The sequence below is a fragment of the Hemitrygon akajei genome, chromosome 20, assembly GCF_048418815.1.
Source record: "Hemitrygon akajei chromosome 20, sHemAka1.3, whole genome shotgun sequence".
In the NCBI taxonomy this organism is placed as follows: domain Eukaryota; kingdom Metazoa; phylum Chordata; class Chondrichthyes; order Myliobatiformes; family Dasyatidae; genus Hemitrygon; species Hemitrygon akajei.
In genome coordinates, this window is record NC_133143.1 from 72,194,705 (window position 1) to 72,208,280 (window position 13,576).

The window sequence follows — 13,576 nt, forward strand, 5'->3', positions numbered from 1 at the left end:
ACTAGAAGCCTTTTGCAAGGAAGAATGGGCGAAAATCCCCCAAACAAGAATTAAAAGACTCTTAGCTGGCTACAGAAAGCGTTTACGAGCTGTGATACTTGCCAAAGGGGGTGTTACTAAGTACTGACCGTGTAGGGTCCCCAAACTTTTGCTTGGGGCCCTTTTCCTTTTTTGTTAATTTGAAACTGTAAAAGATGGAAATAAAAAGTAATCTTAAAATATTAAAGAAATATGTCATCTTTAACTTCATGCCTTTTGGAAATCAGGTAATCTTTTACTCGTTTAACTATTCACAGTAACAGAAATTTTGACCAGGGGTGCCCAAACTTTTGCATGCCGCTGTAGTAGTTGATGGCTCTGCTGGGATATATTGCTCTCTGTTCAATATTTTATCTGTTAGATCATTTCTTTGACCATTGGTGATTACAGATACAAATTTGATTTCCAAGTGGATATATCCCAACTTCAGCATGTGACCGAAGTAAGAAACCCTCAGCTTTGCCACAAGGTTGATTACAAATTAATTTCAGAATTCTGCACGCGTCTGCCCTCACCCCATCCTCTTGCCACCACAGCAGGGATAGGGTCCTCTTGTCCTCACCTACCACCCCACCAGCCTTCATGTCCAGCACATAATTCTCCGTAACTTCCGCCATCTCCAATGGGGTTCCAGCACCAAGCACATCTTTTCCTCTTCAAATTTCTCCTTTCCACAGGGATCATTCCCAACGTAACTCCTTGTCCATTTGTCTCCCTCCCTCCACATCCTCAGCATGTTTGTCCACTGATCTCCCTCCTGGCACTACACCTGCCCTTACATCTCCTCCCTCACTACCATTCAGGGCCCCAAACAGTCCTTCCAGGTGAGGCGACGCTTCACCTGAGAGTCTTTTGGGGTCATCTACTGCATCCGGTGTGACCTCCTATTTATCAGTGAGACCCAACGCAGACTGGGAGAACGCTTCGCCAAAAACTCTGCCAGAAAACATGGGATCTCCTAGTGGCCACCCATTTTAATTCTACTTCCCATTCCAATATGTCAGCCCATGACCTCCTCAACATCCGTGATGAGGCCACACTTGGGTTGGAGGAGCAACACCTTGTATTCCATCTGGGTAGCCTCCAACCTGATGGCATGAACATCGTTTTCTTGAACTTCCGGTAACGGTGCCCCTCCTTCACTATTTTCCCCATTCCCATTTCGCTCTCTCATATCATCTCCTTACCTGCCCATCACCACCCCCAGTGCTCCTCCCCACTCCCTTTCTTCAATGGCCTTCAGTCCTCTCCTATCAGAGTCCCCCTTCTCCAGCCCTTAATCTCTTTCACCAATTGACTAGCCAGCTCCTTAATTCATCCCCCCACGCCCCACCGGTTTCATCTATCGCCTACTACCTTGTATTTCTTCCTCCTCTCACCCCACCTTCTTACTCTGACCTCTCATCTTTTTTCTCCAGTCCTGATGAAGGGTCTCGGCGCGAAAAGTCAACTGTTTACTCTTTTCCACAGATGTTGCCTGGCCCACTGAGTTCCTCTAACATTTGGTGTGTTACTTGGATTTCGAGCATCTGCAGATTTTTTCTTGTTTGTGTTGCCTCTTGGCTTAAGTGATCTGGAGAAGTCCTGACCTCTTGTGCTATCTGTGTGTAGTTGACATGTTTGCCCTAAAACCAGGCAAGTTTCCTTGCACACTTCAAACATGTGTTTGTTGGCAGGTTAATTGAGCACTCCAGAAATTGCTCCTAGTTTACAGATGAGTGGTGGAATTGGGAGAATGGATAGGAATGTGGGAAGAATCGAATGGTTGTTGCCAGCTGTAATGTGACTCATTGCTCCTCTTCTGGAAGCATCAATATGTGAGATGTGTTCCTCCCATGTTCTATGGGAAGCTAGCTTTTTACCTTATTTTCCTTGCTCGTTACATTTGCTCTCATGGCTGCCTTCCCAAAGGTGTTTCAGGACCTCATTTCTGTTTTAATTATATTGTTATAGAACACAGAACATTACAGCACAGTGCAGGCCCTTTGGCCCTTCATGTTGTGCTGCACAGTGATGTTCTCTCAAGTTGTAAAATATCACATCTTCCTGGGATCTGTGAAAACAACAAATTAAAACCCAAGCAACACACACACACAATGCTGGTGGAACGCAGCAGGCCAGGCAGCATTTATAGGGAGAAGCGCTGTCAACGTTTCGGGCCGAGACCTTGACAGTCCTGACGAAGGGTCTCGGCCCGAAACGTCGACAGCGCTTCTCCCTACAAATGTTGCCTGGCCTGTTGCGTTCCACCAGCATTTTGTGTGTGTTGCTTGAGTTTCCAGCATCTGCAGATTTCCTCGTGTTTGCCTCTGAAATTAAAACCCAAGTCCAATTGCCTTTACTTCACATTCTCAATGTAATGCAAAGCCATTTACAGAGAAGCTGCAGTGAAAGGGTTGTTGCATTGTGCACACATGGTTATTGTTCAGGGAAAGATCATAGAGTCATAGAAAAGTAAAACATGGAAACAGGCCCTTTGGTCCATCTAGTCCATGCCAAACTATTTAAACTGTCTACACCCATCAACCTGCACATGGTGATTGAAAATGGCACAAGTCAACATAAGTAACATATTGGGCTGAGCTGGGACACCACCATCACCCAGTCCTGAACTAGGGTGTTTTACCAAAGGTAGTTTAATAGTTCCATTTAATATCAGAGAATGTATACAATATACAAGCTGAAATTCTTGCTCTTCGCAGACATCCACGGAAAAAGAATGCATGACAGTAAAAACACTAGAATGCCAAAGCCCCCTCCCACATACATGCAGCAGCAAAGCATCAACCCAAAGCATAACCGACTCTGTCATATTTGATCATATATGTTTGCTCTTCGATCTTTATGTCCTGACATTGTGCTCAGTCTCCTACTTTCACTAATTTTCCTGGTTATTGGAACTGTGAAACTTGTGGCATTGTGGCCCTCCCTTGGGGAATGTGCACCCATGGGAAGAGGAGCAGGAGTCAGCGCCTTGAGGTGTTTGGTGTCCACCTTCTGATATTTCCTTGTGTTCTGCAAAATTTTTTGAAATTCAGGCATTTGGTCAGCTACTCTTATTCAGATTTTAGGACTTCATTTGCGTTTCTCATTTTAAAAATTTCTGCAAAAGTTTAGTTCATAGATATTAGAGGATAGGAAACTAAAAAGTTGTGTGTTTTTAACAGATTATTATCAGTATCAGTGACTTTGTGGAGAGGCTAAGGAAGCTGAAGAAGGAAAATTTGAGGGGGGCATCAGAGTTTGAGTAAATAAGAAATAATGTTCACTGGGAAGAAGATTAGAGAGCAGAAGATGCATAATTAGTAAACACGAGCTGAGATTTTGATCTGAAAAGCACTGCCTTCAAGGGTTATGGCACAGAAGTTAATAATTTTCAAAAGAAAATTGGATAAATACTTTGAGTTGGAAACCTCAATACTATGGTGGAGATATTTGGGTTGGCACTAATTGGTTAGTTACAAGAGTTGGTGTTACTAGGATGGACTTATTCTGTTATATGATTTTTATTACATGCAGAACTAAGAGATTTGTGTTTCAGTCTAAAGCATCTTGTTTTTTGTGTAGGGAAGTGCTAAAAGCTCTATAAAATTATAGATACAAGGACCAGATTGCTTTATTAGCTTTTACGTTCACAGTAAACATTTAGTATTTGATGTTGACCTTTTCATTTTAGCCATTCTTTGGAGAGAGAAAATTCAATCTCCATATTGTACTTGGATTAAAGGAATCCCTTTGCCAAGTTTACTCATGTGATATCTCTTCTCACCTGTAGCTTGCACAGCGAAAAATTCAAGAAATTTTGTCCCAAGTAAAAAGACAACAGCAGCAGAAACTTGCGCAGAGTGGACAGCCCCAACCACGGAGAAAGTGAACAGTTCAGGATTTCCAACCTAGCACAGAGACAGATGCCAGACCAAAGAGAGACAGACTGTGGAATCACAGCCGGTTAAACCTGTTGCTGATAAAAGAAGCATATGTTACACCTTCCCCAGTCACATTTATCAAGGACCAGGCGACCTATGAATTCTGTCTTTGTGTGAATGTATTCTCTAGGCGTTCAAGAAGAAACCTTATGAAACCCAGCTTTAAATAAGGCCCTTTCACTTCCCTTCTTTTGTTCTAATTTCAAACCTTAATATTGCCTTGTTAGCTTTCCCAAAACGTTTGAATCTGTTGGGTTTAATGAAGCTTTCTCTTCTAATTTTCATCATTTACAAAAAGGCATTGCTCTTATAGTTCCAATCGTCTAAAATCCTGGAGTTTTTGTGGGGGAGGGGGTTTAAGGGAATTGGCAAGATTAAGGCATCTGTCCCACCATGCGAAATTGTTTTTTTAAAATTGGATTATTTTACAAAGATTACTAGAACACTGCCATTAGAACCTAAGGGAAGTGTTGAATGGTGTTGGCCAGGGCATGAATTGATTATGCATTTTACTAAACTACCTCAGGCATTTAGTACCTCAATTGTTCCTTTTTTCTGCTTATTTTGTATACTTTATAAAAGTAATAGTCAAGCATTTTATTTTTTTAATAAAAAAGTAAAATTTGATCAGCTAAACGCCAGGAGCAGCACAGAAACCCTGATGTCCATGTGTTGCTTCTAGCTGCAGGCTGATGGGAGTATTTGATAAATGATATTAGCCTCAGTTTTCCTGAGGTCCACAACACCATCATTTGATCAAAATTCTGTGAATGTTTGAGACGCCGAATAATGCCAATATATACTAATAGCAGCAATGCCATTTTTTTTTTTCTTTTTAAGATAGGATGAAACTGCTAATTTCCTATTTTTTGATTGATGGTACTTTTGGGAACAAAACAAGGAAGTGATGGCAAGGGGTTGGGGAAAGAGTCTGAACAATGGATTAGCTTTTAGTATAACTGGGTAATTTTAAATGCATGGACCCTTGGTGCCTTTGACCATCACTGCATCTTGATGCATATTGACACAGTCTACTTGGACTTGGCCATTCTGTTCAAAGAGCAAGCTTCATCTTCACTTACTGGTAGAACTGTTGGATCTGCGTGGGTACACTTTGCTACAGTGCACTCTGAATTTATTGAACCACACATTTAAATCACCATAATGGGGAGAGAAAAAAAGTCAAATGTTTGATCATTCTGAAGTTGTTAAATGATAGTTTACATATGCAGCTGCTGTAGTGGACTACACTAAGCCATGGAGAAGATCAGTTTCAACTCTTTCCTGTGCTTAATCAAAATACAGCAGGGTTTATGCACATTCTATAAACACACAGTATAGCAATAATATGTTAAAGCCAGAAAATACCTTGCTCACCCTCCCAGTATGTATAGTCTGAACAGAATAAGCTAAAATAACTTGTGGTAACATTAAAATGCTCCAGTCAGTTTCCTGAGCAAACCCAATTTCCATCTACCTCAGTGCTTTAAATGAAGGCAGTGCATATTAAGTGCATAAACACTGCTGTGTGTTTGTGTGGTCTGAGCAGAACCATGCTATTACCTCTGAACGTTTTTTGTTTGATTTATTTTTGTGCATGAGATGATCGGAATCATGCTGCACTGGAGTAGAGGGGCACAACTTGGCAAAACTATTTACTTCACCAATTTTTGATCTACCTCTTAGATACATTTGAGTTAGAGGCATTTCTGCATAGGATAGGTTAATTGTTCCCAAAGATCATTTTTTTGTACAGATTAGACAATTTAAAAAATGGTCTGGTGTGTTTTTTTTTGCCTACATATATTCATTACTAATGAAAAGTTCTGAAAAGTTATGTTGTAGCTTTAGCAAAATGGATTAATTCTCATTCTTTTGGCAGAGTGACTTCTCCATGTAGAGTTAGCAAGTGTTTTTCTTACATAAAATTACTGAACTACAGAAGGTCGTTTAATAGCTTAAATGAATTGACATGAGGCTGAAAGGTCAGAGCCCAATTGTGTTGTTTTTCTTGCAAGTAATGTTTGATAAATTGATTTTACATGGTTTTGTTTCATGCTGCATTTACATTGCCTGATCTGCTGCTGATGTATCATTAATTTTCTGGATTATTGTGAGATTGTTACTAAGATAGATCACATTAATTTTCACTTTCAAATAAATGACACTTGGTAATTTTGGATTAACTGGCATTTAGTTGACAATAGTTCTGTAAGTGGAAGTGATACCAGCAAAAATTAATTTGGCTCACTTTTTGTTCATCTGAATACTGTGCCCCCAATGCAGCCCCACTTGTCAAATGCCTCAGTATGAAATAAAAGAATTTAACTCCTATCTGTGTTTTGCAAGTATTAAAGAAAATGACACTTTTTTCAGTCACCTAAATGTTGAGTAGAGAAAAATCACATTTGCATGCCTTGTCAGGCATGTGAAAGAAATGTGGAAAGTTATTTTGAAAACTTTACTCTTGCACAATTTCATAAATTGCATTTATAGTGCATTTCAACTGCTAATATAAGAAGATTAATTATTTCTCCTTGTGACCTATTTGCCATGAGCTTGGAATTTAGTATTTTTAATGAAATCTTACTATCGCACATACATATATTTAAAAAAAACTTCAGTCTTCTGCAAGTTTTTTTAAAACATGAACAATCATTCCAAATAGATAGATAGATAGATACTTTATTCATCCCCATGGGGAAATTCAACATTTTTTTTTCCCAATGTCCCATACACTTCTTGTAGCAAAAACTCATTACATACAATACTTAACTCAGTAATAATATGATATACATCTAAATCACTAACTCAAAAAGCATTAGTAATAGCTTTAAAAAAAAGTTCTTAAGTCCTGGCAGTTGAATTGTAAAGCCTAATGGCATTGGGGAGTATTGACCTCTTCATCCTGTCTGAGGAGCATTGCATCGACAGTAACCTGTCGCTGAAACTGCTTCTCTGTCTCTGGATGGTGCTATGTAGAGGATGTTCAGGGTTTTCCATAATTGACCGTAGCCTACTCAGTGCCCTTCGCTCAGCTACCGATGTTAAACTCTCCAGTACTTTGCCCACGACAGAGCCCGCCTTCCTTACCAGCTTATTAAGACGTGAGGCGTCCTTCTTCTTAATGCTTCCTCCCCAACACGCCACCACAAAGAAGAGGGCGCTCTCAACAACTGACCTATAGAACATCTTCAGCATCTCACTGCAGACATTGAATGACGCCAACCTTCTAAGGAAGTACAGTCGACTCTGTGCCTTCCTGCACAAGGCATCTGTGTTGGCAGTCCAGTCTAGCTTCTCGTCTAACTGTACTCCCAGATACTTGTAGGTCTTAACCTGCTCCACACATTCTCCATTAATGATCACTGGCTCCATATGAGGCCTAGATCTCCTAAAGTCCACCACCATCTCCTTGGTCTTGGTGACATTGAGACGCAGGTAGTTTGAGTTGCACCATATCACAAAGTCCTGTATCAGTTTCCTATACTCCTCCTGTCCATTCCTGACACACCCCACTATGGCCGTGTCATCAGCGAACTTCTGCACATGGCAGGACTCCGAGTTATATTGGAAGTCTGATGTGTACAGGGTGAACAGGACCGGAGAGAGTACGGTTCCCTGTGGCGCTCCTGTGCTGCTGACCACCGTGTCAGACCTACAGTCTCCCAACCTCACATACTGAGGTCTATCTGTCAAGTAGTCCACTATCCAATCCACCATGTGAGAGTCTACTCCCATCTCCGTTAGTTTGTGCTTTAAGATCTTGGGCTGGATGGTGTTAAAGGCACTAGAGAAGTCAAGGAATGTAATCCTCACAGCACAACTGACCCCATCTAGGTGAGAGAGTGATTTGTGCAGCAAATACGTGATAGCATCCTCCACTCCCACCTTCTCCTTATACGCAAACTGAAGCGGATCCCGGGCGTGCCTGGTTTGTGGCCTCAGATTCTGTATTATCAGAATCAGATTTACTGTATATTAAATATATATCAAATTATGAAGTTTTCTTTTCAGGAAGTAAAGTCCTGAACAGTGAATGCTGGCACTAGCTAGCAAATGTGTTATTTCAGTTGTCTGTTTACTTCACTGCTGAATTTCAATGGAGAGTGTAGACCTAATGCCTGGTAAAAATACTCAGCCCCCCAACCTTTTGTTTATGTAAACTGATCAAAATCCCTGTTTGTAATAATCATTTAACTGAGAATTTTTATTTGTGAATCACATGCTCCTTGATTCACAATAGAACCCCCAAAAACAGGGAAAATCATTAAAAATCCAAAAAACTGAAATGTCAGCAGTTCAAAATTATTCACCCTCTTTTTGCTCAGCACTTAGTTGAACCACTTCTCACTGCTATTACAGCCAGTAGTTTTTTGGGGTCAGTCTCTTATTTGCTTTGCACAATGGAGCAAGATTTGCCCATTCCTCGCAAAATTTCTCAAGCTGTGCTAGGTTAGTTGGGGAGTGGAGATGGATGGCAATCCTGAGGTCTTGCCAGAGATGTTTGATTGGATTAAGGTCAGGACTCTGGGCCACTCAATGGCACCAATTTTCTTCATTTGAATGCACTTTATGGTTGCCCTAGCAGTGTCCTTTGGGTCATTGTCCTGCTGAAAGATGACCTTCCACCCCAGTTTAAGCTTTCTGGCAGAGGCAAGCAAGTTCTTATCCAGAATTTCTTTGTAATTAGCAGCATAAACTGGGTAAGTTTGTCTTTTAGCAGGACAACAACACAACACACTGCCAGAGCAACCATGGAACAATGGCTTCAAATGAAAAAAATTGATGTCCTTGAATGGCCCAGTCAGAGTCCTGACTTTGACCTAATCAAACAACTCTGTCAAGACATCAAGATGTTCACTGCTGCTTTCCCAACTAACCTGGTAAATTTTATTCCATCACGTTGTGCAAAGGTAATAGAGACTTGTCCTAAAAGACTATTGGATGTAATAGCTGCGAGAGGTGGTTCAACCAAGTACTGAGCAAAAAGGGGAGGGGGGGGTGGGTAAATACTTGTAAGAGGACAGAAAGAAACCCCCAGTGCTTTGATAACCATTACGTTTTCGTGGAGTTTCAGTAGGTCACTGTAGTCCAAGGTGATTCAGGACTATTCCGCTGCATCCAAGTAAGTTGGTTGCAAATGGAGTCTTGGTTGCTGGCGTCTTTATAACAGTGAGATTTGATTGCCAAATACCAATTGCACTATTGTGCTTTGGTCAGAACCACCCATTTGCTTCATTAGGACATTGAAGTATTAATTGAAGGTAAAGAGAGAGAAATCAGTCAAGTTCCCTTCACTAACATTGCCCATCTAGAAAGCAATTTCAGTTTATCAAGGTTAAGCATAAGACTATAAGATATAGGAGCAGAATTAGGCTATTTGGCCCATCGAGTCTGCTCTGTCATTCAATCATGGGCTGATCCAATTCTTTCAGTCATCCCCACTCCTCTGACTTCTCCCCATACCCTTTGATGCCCTGGCTAATCAAGAACCTTTCTATCTCTGCCTTAAATGCACCCAATGACTTGGCATCCACAGCCGCTCGTGGCAACAAATTCCACAGATTTACCACCCTCTGACTAAAGTAATTTCTCCGCATCTCATTTCCAAATGGACATCGTTCAATCCTAAAGTCGTGCCCTCTTATCCTAGAATCCCCTACCATGGGAAATAACTTAGCCATTTCTGATCTGTTCAAGCCTTTTAACATTTGGAATGTTTCTATGAGATCCCCCCTCATTCTCCTGAACTCCAAGGAATACAGCCCAAGAACCGCCAGACATTAGTCGTATGGTAACCCTTTCATTCCTGAAATATTTCTCGTGAATCTTCTCTGAACCCTCTCTAATGTCAGTATTTTCTTTCTAAAATAAGGAGCCCAAAACTGCACACAATACTCCAAATGTGCTCTCATGAGTATCTTACACAGCCTCAACATCATATAACCATGTAACAATTACAGCACGGAAACAGGCCATCTCGGCCCTTCTAGTCTGTGCCGACGCTTACACTCACCTAGTCCCACTGGCCCGCACTCGGCCCATAACCCTCCATTCCTTGCCTGTCCATATACCTATCCAATTTTACTTTAAATGACAATACTGAACCTGCCTCTACCACTTCTACTAGAAGCTCATTCCACACAGCTACCACTCTCTGAATAAAGAAATTCCCCCTCGGGTTTTGCCTTAAAACTTTTGCCCCCTAACTCTCAAATCATGTCCTCTTTTTGAATCTCCCCTACTCTCAATGGAAAAAGCTTATCCATGTTAACTCAATTTATCCCCCACATTATTTTAAATACCTCTATCAAGTCCCCCGTCAACCTTCTAAGCTCCAAAGAGTAAAGACCTAACTTGTTCAGACTTTCCCTGTAACTTAGGTGCTGAAACCCAGGTAACATTCTAGTAAATCTTCTCTGTACTCTCTCTATTTTGTTGATATCTTTCCTATAATTCGGTGATCAGAACTGTACACAATACTCCAAATTCGGCCTTACCAATGCCTTGTACAATTTTAACATTACATCCCAACTCCTATACTAAATGCTCTGATTTATAAAGGCCAACATACCAAAAGCTTTCTTCACCACCCTATCCACATGAGATTCCACCTTCAGGGAACTATGCACCATTATTCCTAGATCACTCTGTTCTACTGCATTCTTCAATGCCCTACCATTTACCATGTATGTCCTATTTGGATTATTCCTACCAAAATGTAGCACCTCACACTTATCAGCATTAAACTCCATCTGCCATCGTTCAGCCCACTCTTCTAACTGGCCTAAATCTCTCTCTGCAAGCTTTGAAAACCTACTTCATTATCCACAATGCCACCTACCTTAGTATCATCTGCATACTTACTAATCCAATTTACCACCCCATCATCCAGATCATTAATGTATATGACAAACAACACTGGACCCAATACAGATCCCTGAGGCACACCACTAGTCACCGGCCTCCAACCTGACAGTTATCCACCAATACTCTGGCATCTCCCATCTAGCCACTGTTGAATCCATTTTACTACTTCGATATTAATACCCAACGATTGAACCTTCCTAACTAACCTTCTGTGCAGAACCTTGTCAAAGGCCTTACTGAAATCCATATGGACAACATCCATTGCTTTACCCTCGTCAACTTTCCTCGTAACCTCTTCAAAAAATTCAATAAGATTTGTCAAACATGACCTTCCACGCACAAATCCATGCTGACTGCTTCTAATCAGACCCTGTCTATCCAGATAATTATATATACCATCTCTAAGAATACTTTCCATTAATTTACCCACCACTGACATCAAACTGACAGGCCTATAATTGCTAGGTTTACTCTTAGAACCCTTTTTAAACAAATCACATCCCTGCTCTTATATTCTATACCTCTAGAAATGAATGCTAGCATTTCATTCACCTTCTTCACCACTGACTCAACCTGGAGGTTAACCTTTCGGGTATCCTGCACGAGTACTTCCAAATCCCTTCGCATCTCTGCGTTTTGAATTCTCTCCCCATCTAAACAATAGTCTGCCTGTTTATTTCTTCCACCAAAGTGTATGACCATACACTTTCCAACATTGTATTTCATTTGCCACTTCTTTGCCCATTCCCCTAAACTATCTAAGTCTCTCTGCAGGCTACTTCCTTAACACTACCTGCTCCTCCACCTATCTTTGTATGATCAGCACATTTAGCCAGAAATCCATTAACCCCATAGCCCAAATCATTGACATACATCGTAAAAAGTAGCACTCCCAACACCAACTACTGTGGAACTCCAGTGGTAACTGACAGCCAGCTAGAATAGGATTCCTTTATTCCCACTCTGTTTTCTGCCAATCAGACAATGCTCCACCCATGCTAGTAACACCCCTGTAATGCCATGGGATCCTATCTTGCTAAGCAGCCTCGTGTGGGGCACCTTGTCAAAGGCCTTCTGAAAATCCAAGTACATACACCACATCTACTGCATCTCCTTTGTCTACCCTGGTTAGTCAGGCAGGATTTTCCCTTCAGGAATTGTGCCTCTCTTGTCATATGCCTCCAGGTACTCCGTAATCTCATCCCTAACAATCGATTCGAACAACTTCCCAACCACTGATGTTAGGCTAACAGGTCTATAGCTTGCTTTCTGCTGCCTCCCACCCTTCTTAAAGAGTGGAGTAACATTTGCAATTTTCCAGTCATCCAGCACACTGTCAGAATCTATCGATTCTAGAAAGATCATTAATGCCTTCGCAATCTCTCCAGCTACTTCCTTCAGAATCTGAGGGTGCATTCCATCAGGTCCAGGAGACTTATCCACTGTCAGACCATTGAGCTTCCTGAGCACCTTCTCAGTCATAATTTTCACTGCACTTCACTTGACACTCTTGTCTGGCATACTGCAGATGTCTTCCACTTGAATACCAATGCAAAATACATATTCAGTTCCTCTGCCGTATCTGCATTTCTCATTACAATATCTTCAGCATCATTTTCTATTGGTCCTATATCTACCCTCAACTCTCTTACTCTTAAAAGCTTTGAGCATCTTCTTTGATATGTTGCCAGCTTCCTTTCATTATTCATCTTTTCCTTCCTAATGACCTTCTGCAAGTTTTTGAAAGCTTCCCAATCCTCTATCTTCCCACTAGCTTTGGCTTCATTTTATGCCCTCTCTTACTTTGGCTTTGACTTGTCAGCCATGGTAGAGTCCTCCTTCCATTTGAAATTTTCTTTTTATTTGGAATTTATCTGTCTTGCACTTCCCTCATTTTTCACAGAAACTCCAGCCATTGATGCTCTGCTGTCCTTCCTGGTAGTGTTTCTTTCCCGTCAACCTTGGCCAGTTCTCTCATGCCATTCTAATTTCCTTTATTCCACTGAAATACCGACACATTGGAATTTAGTTTCTCCTCAAGTTTCAAAGTAAACTTGATCGTATTGTGATCATTGTTTCCCAAGGGTTCCTTAACTTTAAGGTCTCTTATCACCTCAGGATCATTGCACAACACTAAATCAAGCACAGCCATTCCCCTAGTGGGCTCAACAACAAGCTGTTCTAAAAAGCCATCCCTTAGACATTCTGCAAATTCTCTCTCAAGGTCCAGTGTTGCTGGTTTTCCCAATCCATTTTCATGTTAAAATTCCCAACAATTATCATAACATTGCCCTTCTGACATGCTTTATCTATCTCCTGCTGTAATTTGTAATCCACATCCCAGCTGCTGTTTGGAGGCCTGTATACAACTGCCATTAGGGTCCTTTTACCTTTGCCATTTCTTAAATCAACCCATAGAGACTCTACACCTTTCAATCCTATGTCATCCCTTTCTAATGAATTATTATTTCTTATACACAGAGCCACACCACCCCCTCTGCCTATCTTTCTGATAGCAGCCATCCTTTAGCCAAGTTTCAGAGATGGCCACTACATCATACTTGCCAATCTGTAGCTGAATTTCAAGATCGTCCATTTTATTTCTTATGCTGCATGCATTCAAATACAGCACTTTCAGTCCAGTATTTGCTGCTTTCTGTTTTAACTGCAATATGCCTCTGTTGCCCTGTAACTCATCACACTGGCTGTAATTATGCCTCATCTCCTGCCTGTCCTTT

General features: G+C 41.1%; 1 protein-coding gene across 1 annotated transcript in view; it reads left to right on the top strand.

The window, feature by feature from the left end:
• The window catches only part of igf2bp3 (insulin-like growth factor 2 mRNA binding protein 3), a 178,033-nt gene extending 171,734 nt beyond the window's left edge, over positions 1-6,299 (top strand). The window contains exon 15 of the mRNA XM_073024617.1: positions 3,815-6,299. Coding sequence (XP_072880718.1) covers positions 3,815-3,913 — 99 coding nt within the window. The 3' untranslated portion in view covers positions 3,914-6,299. The remainder of the gene's footprint in view (positions 1-3,814) is intronic.
• Positions 6,300-13,576: the final 7,277 nt, after the last annotated feature.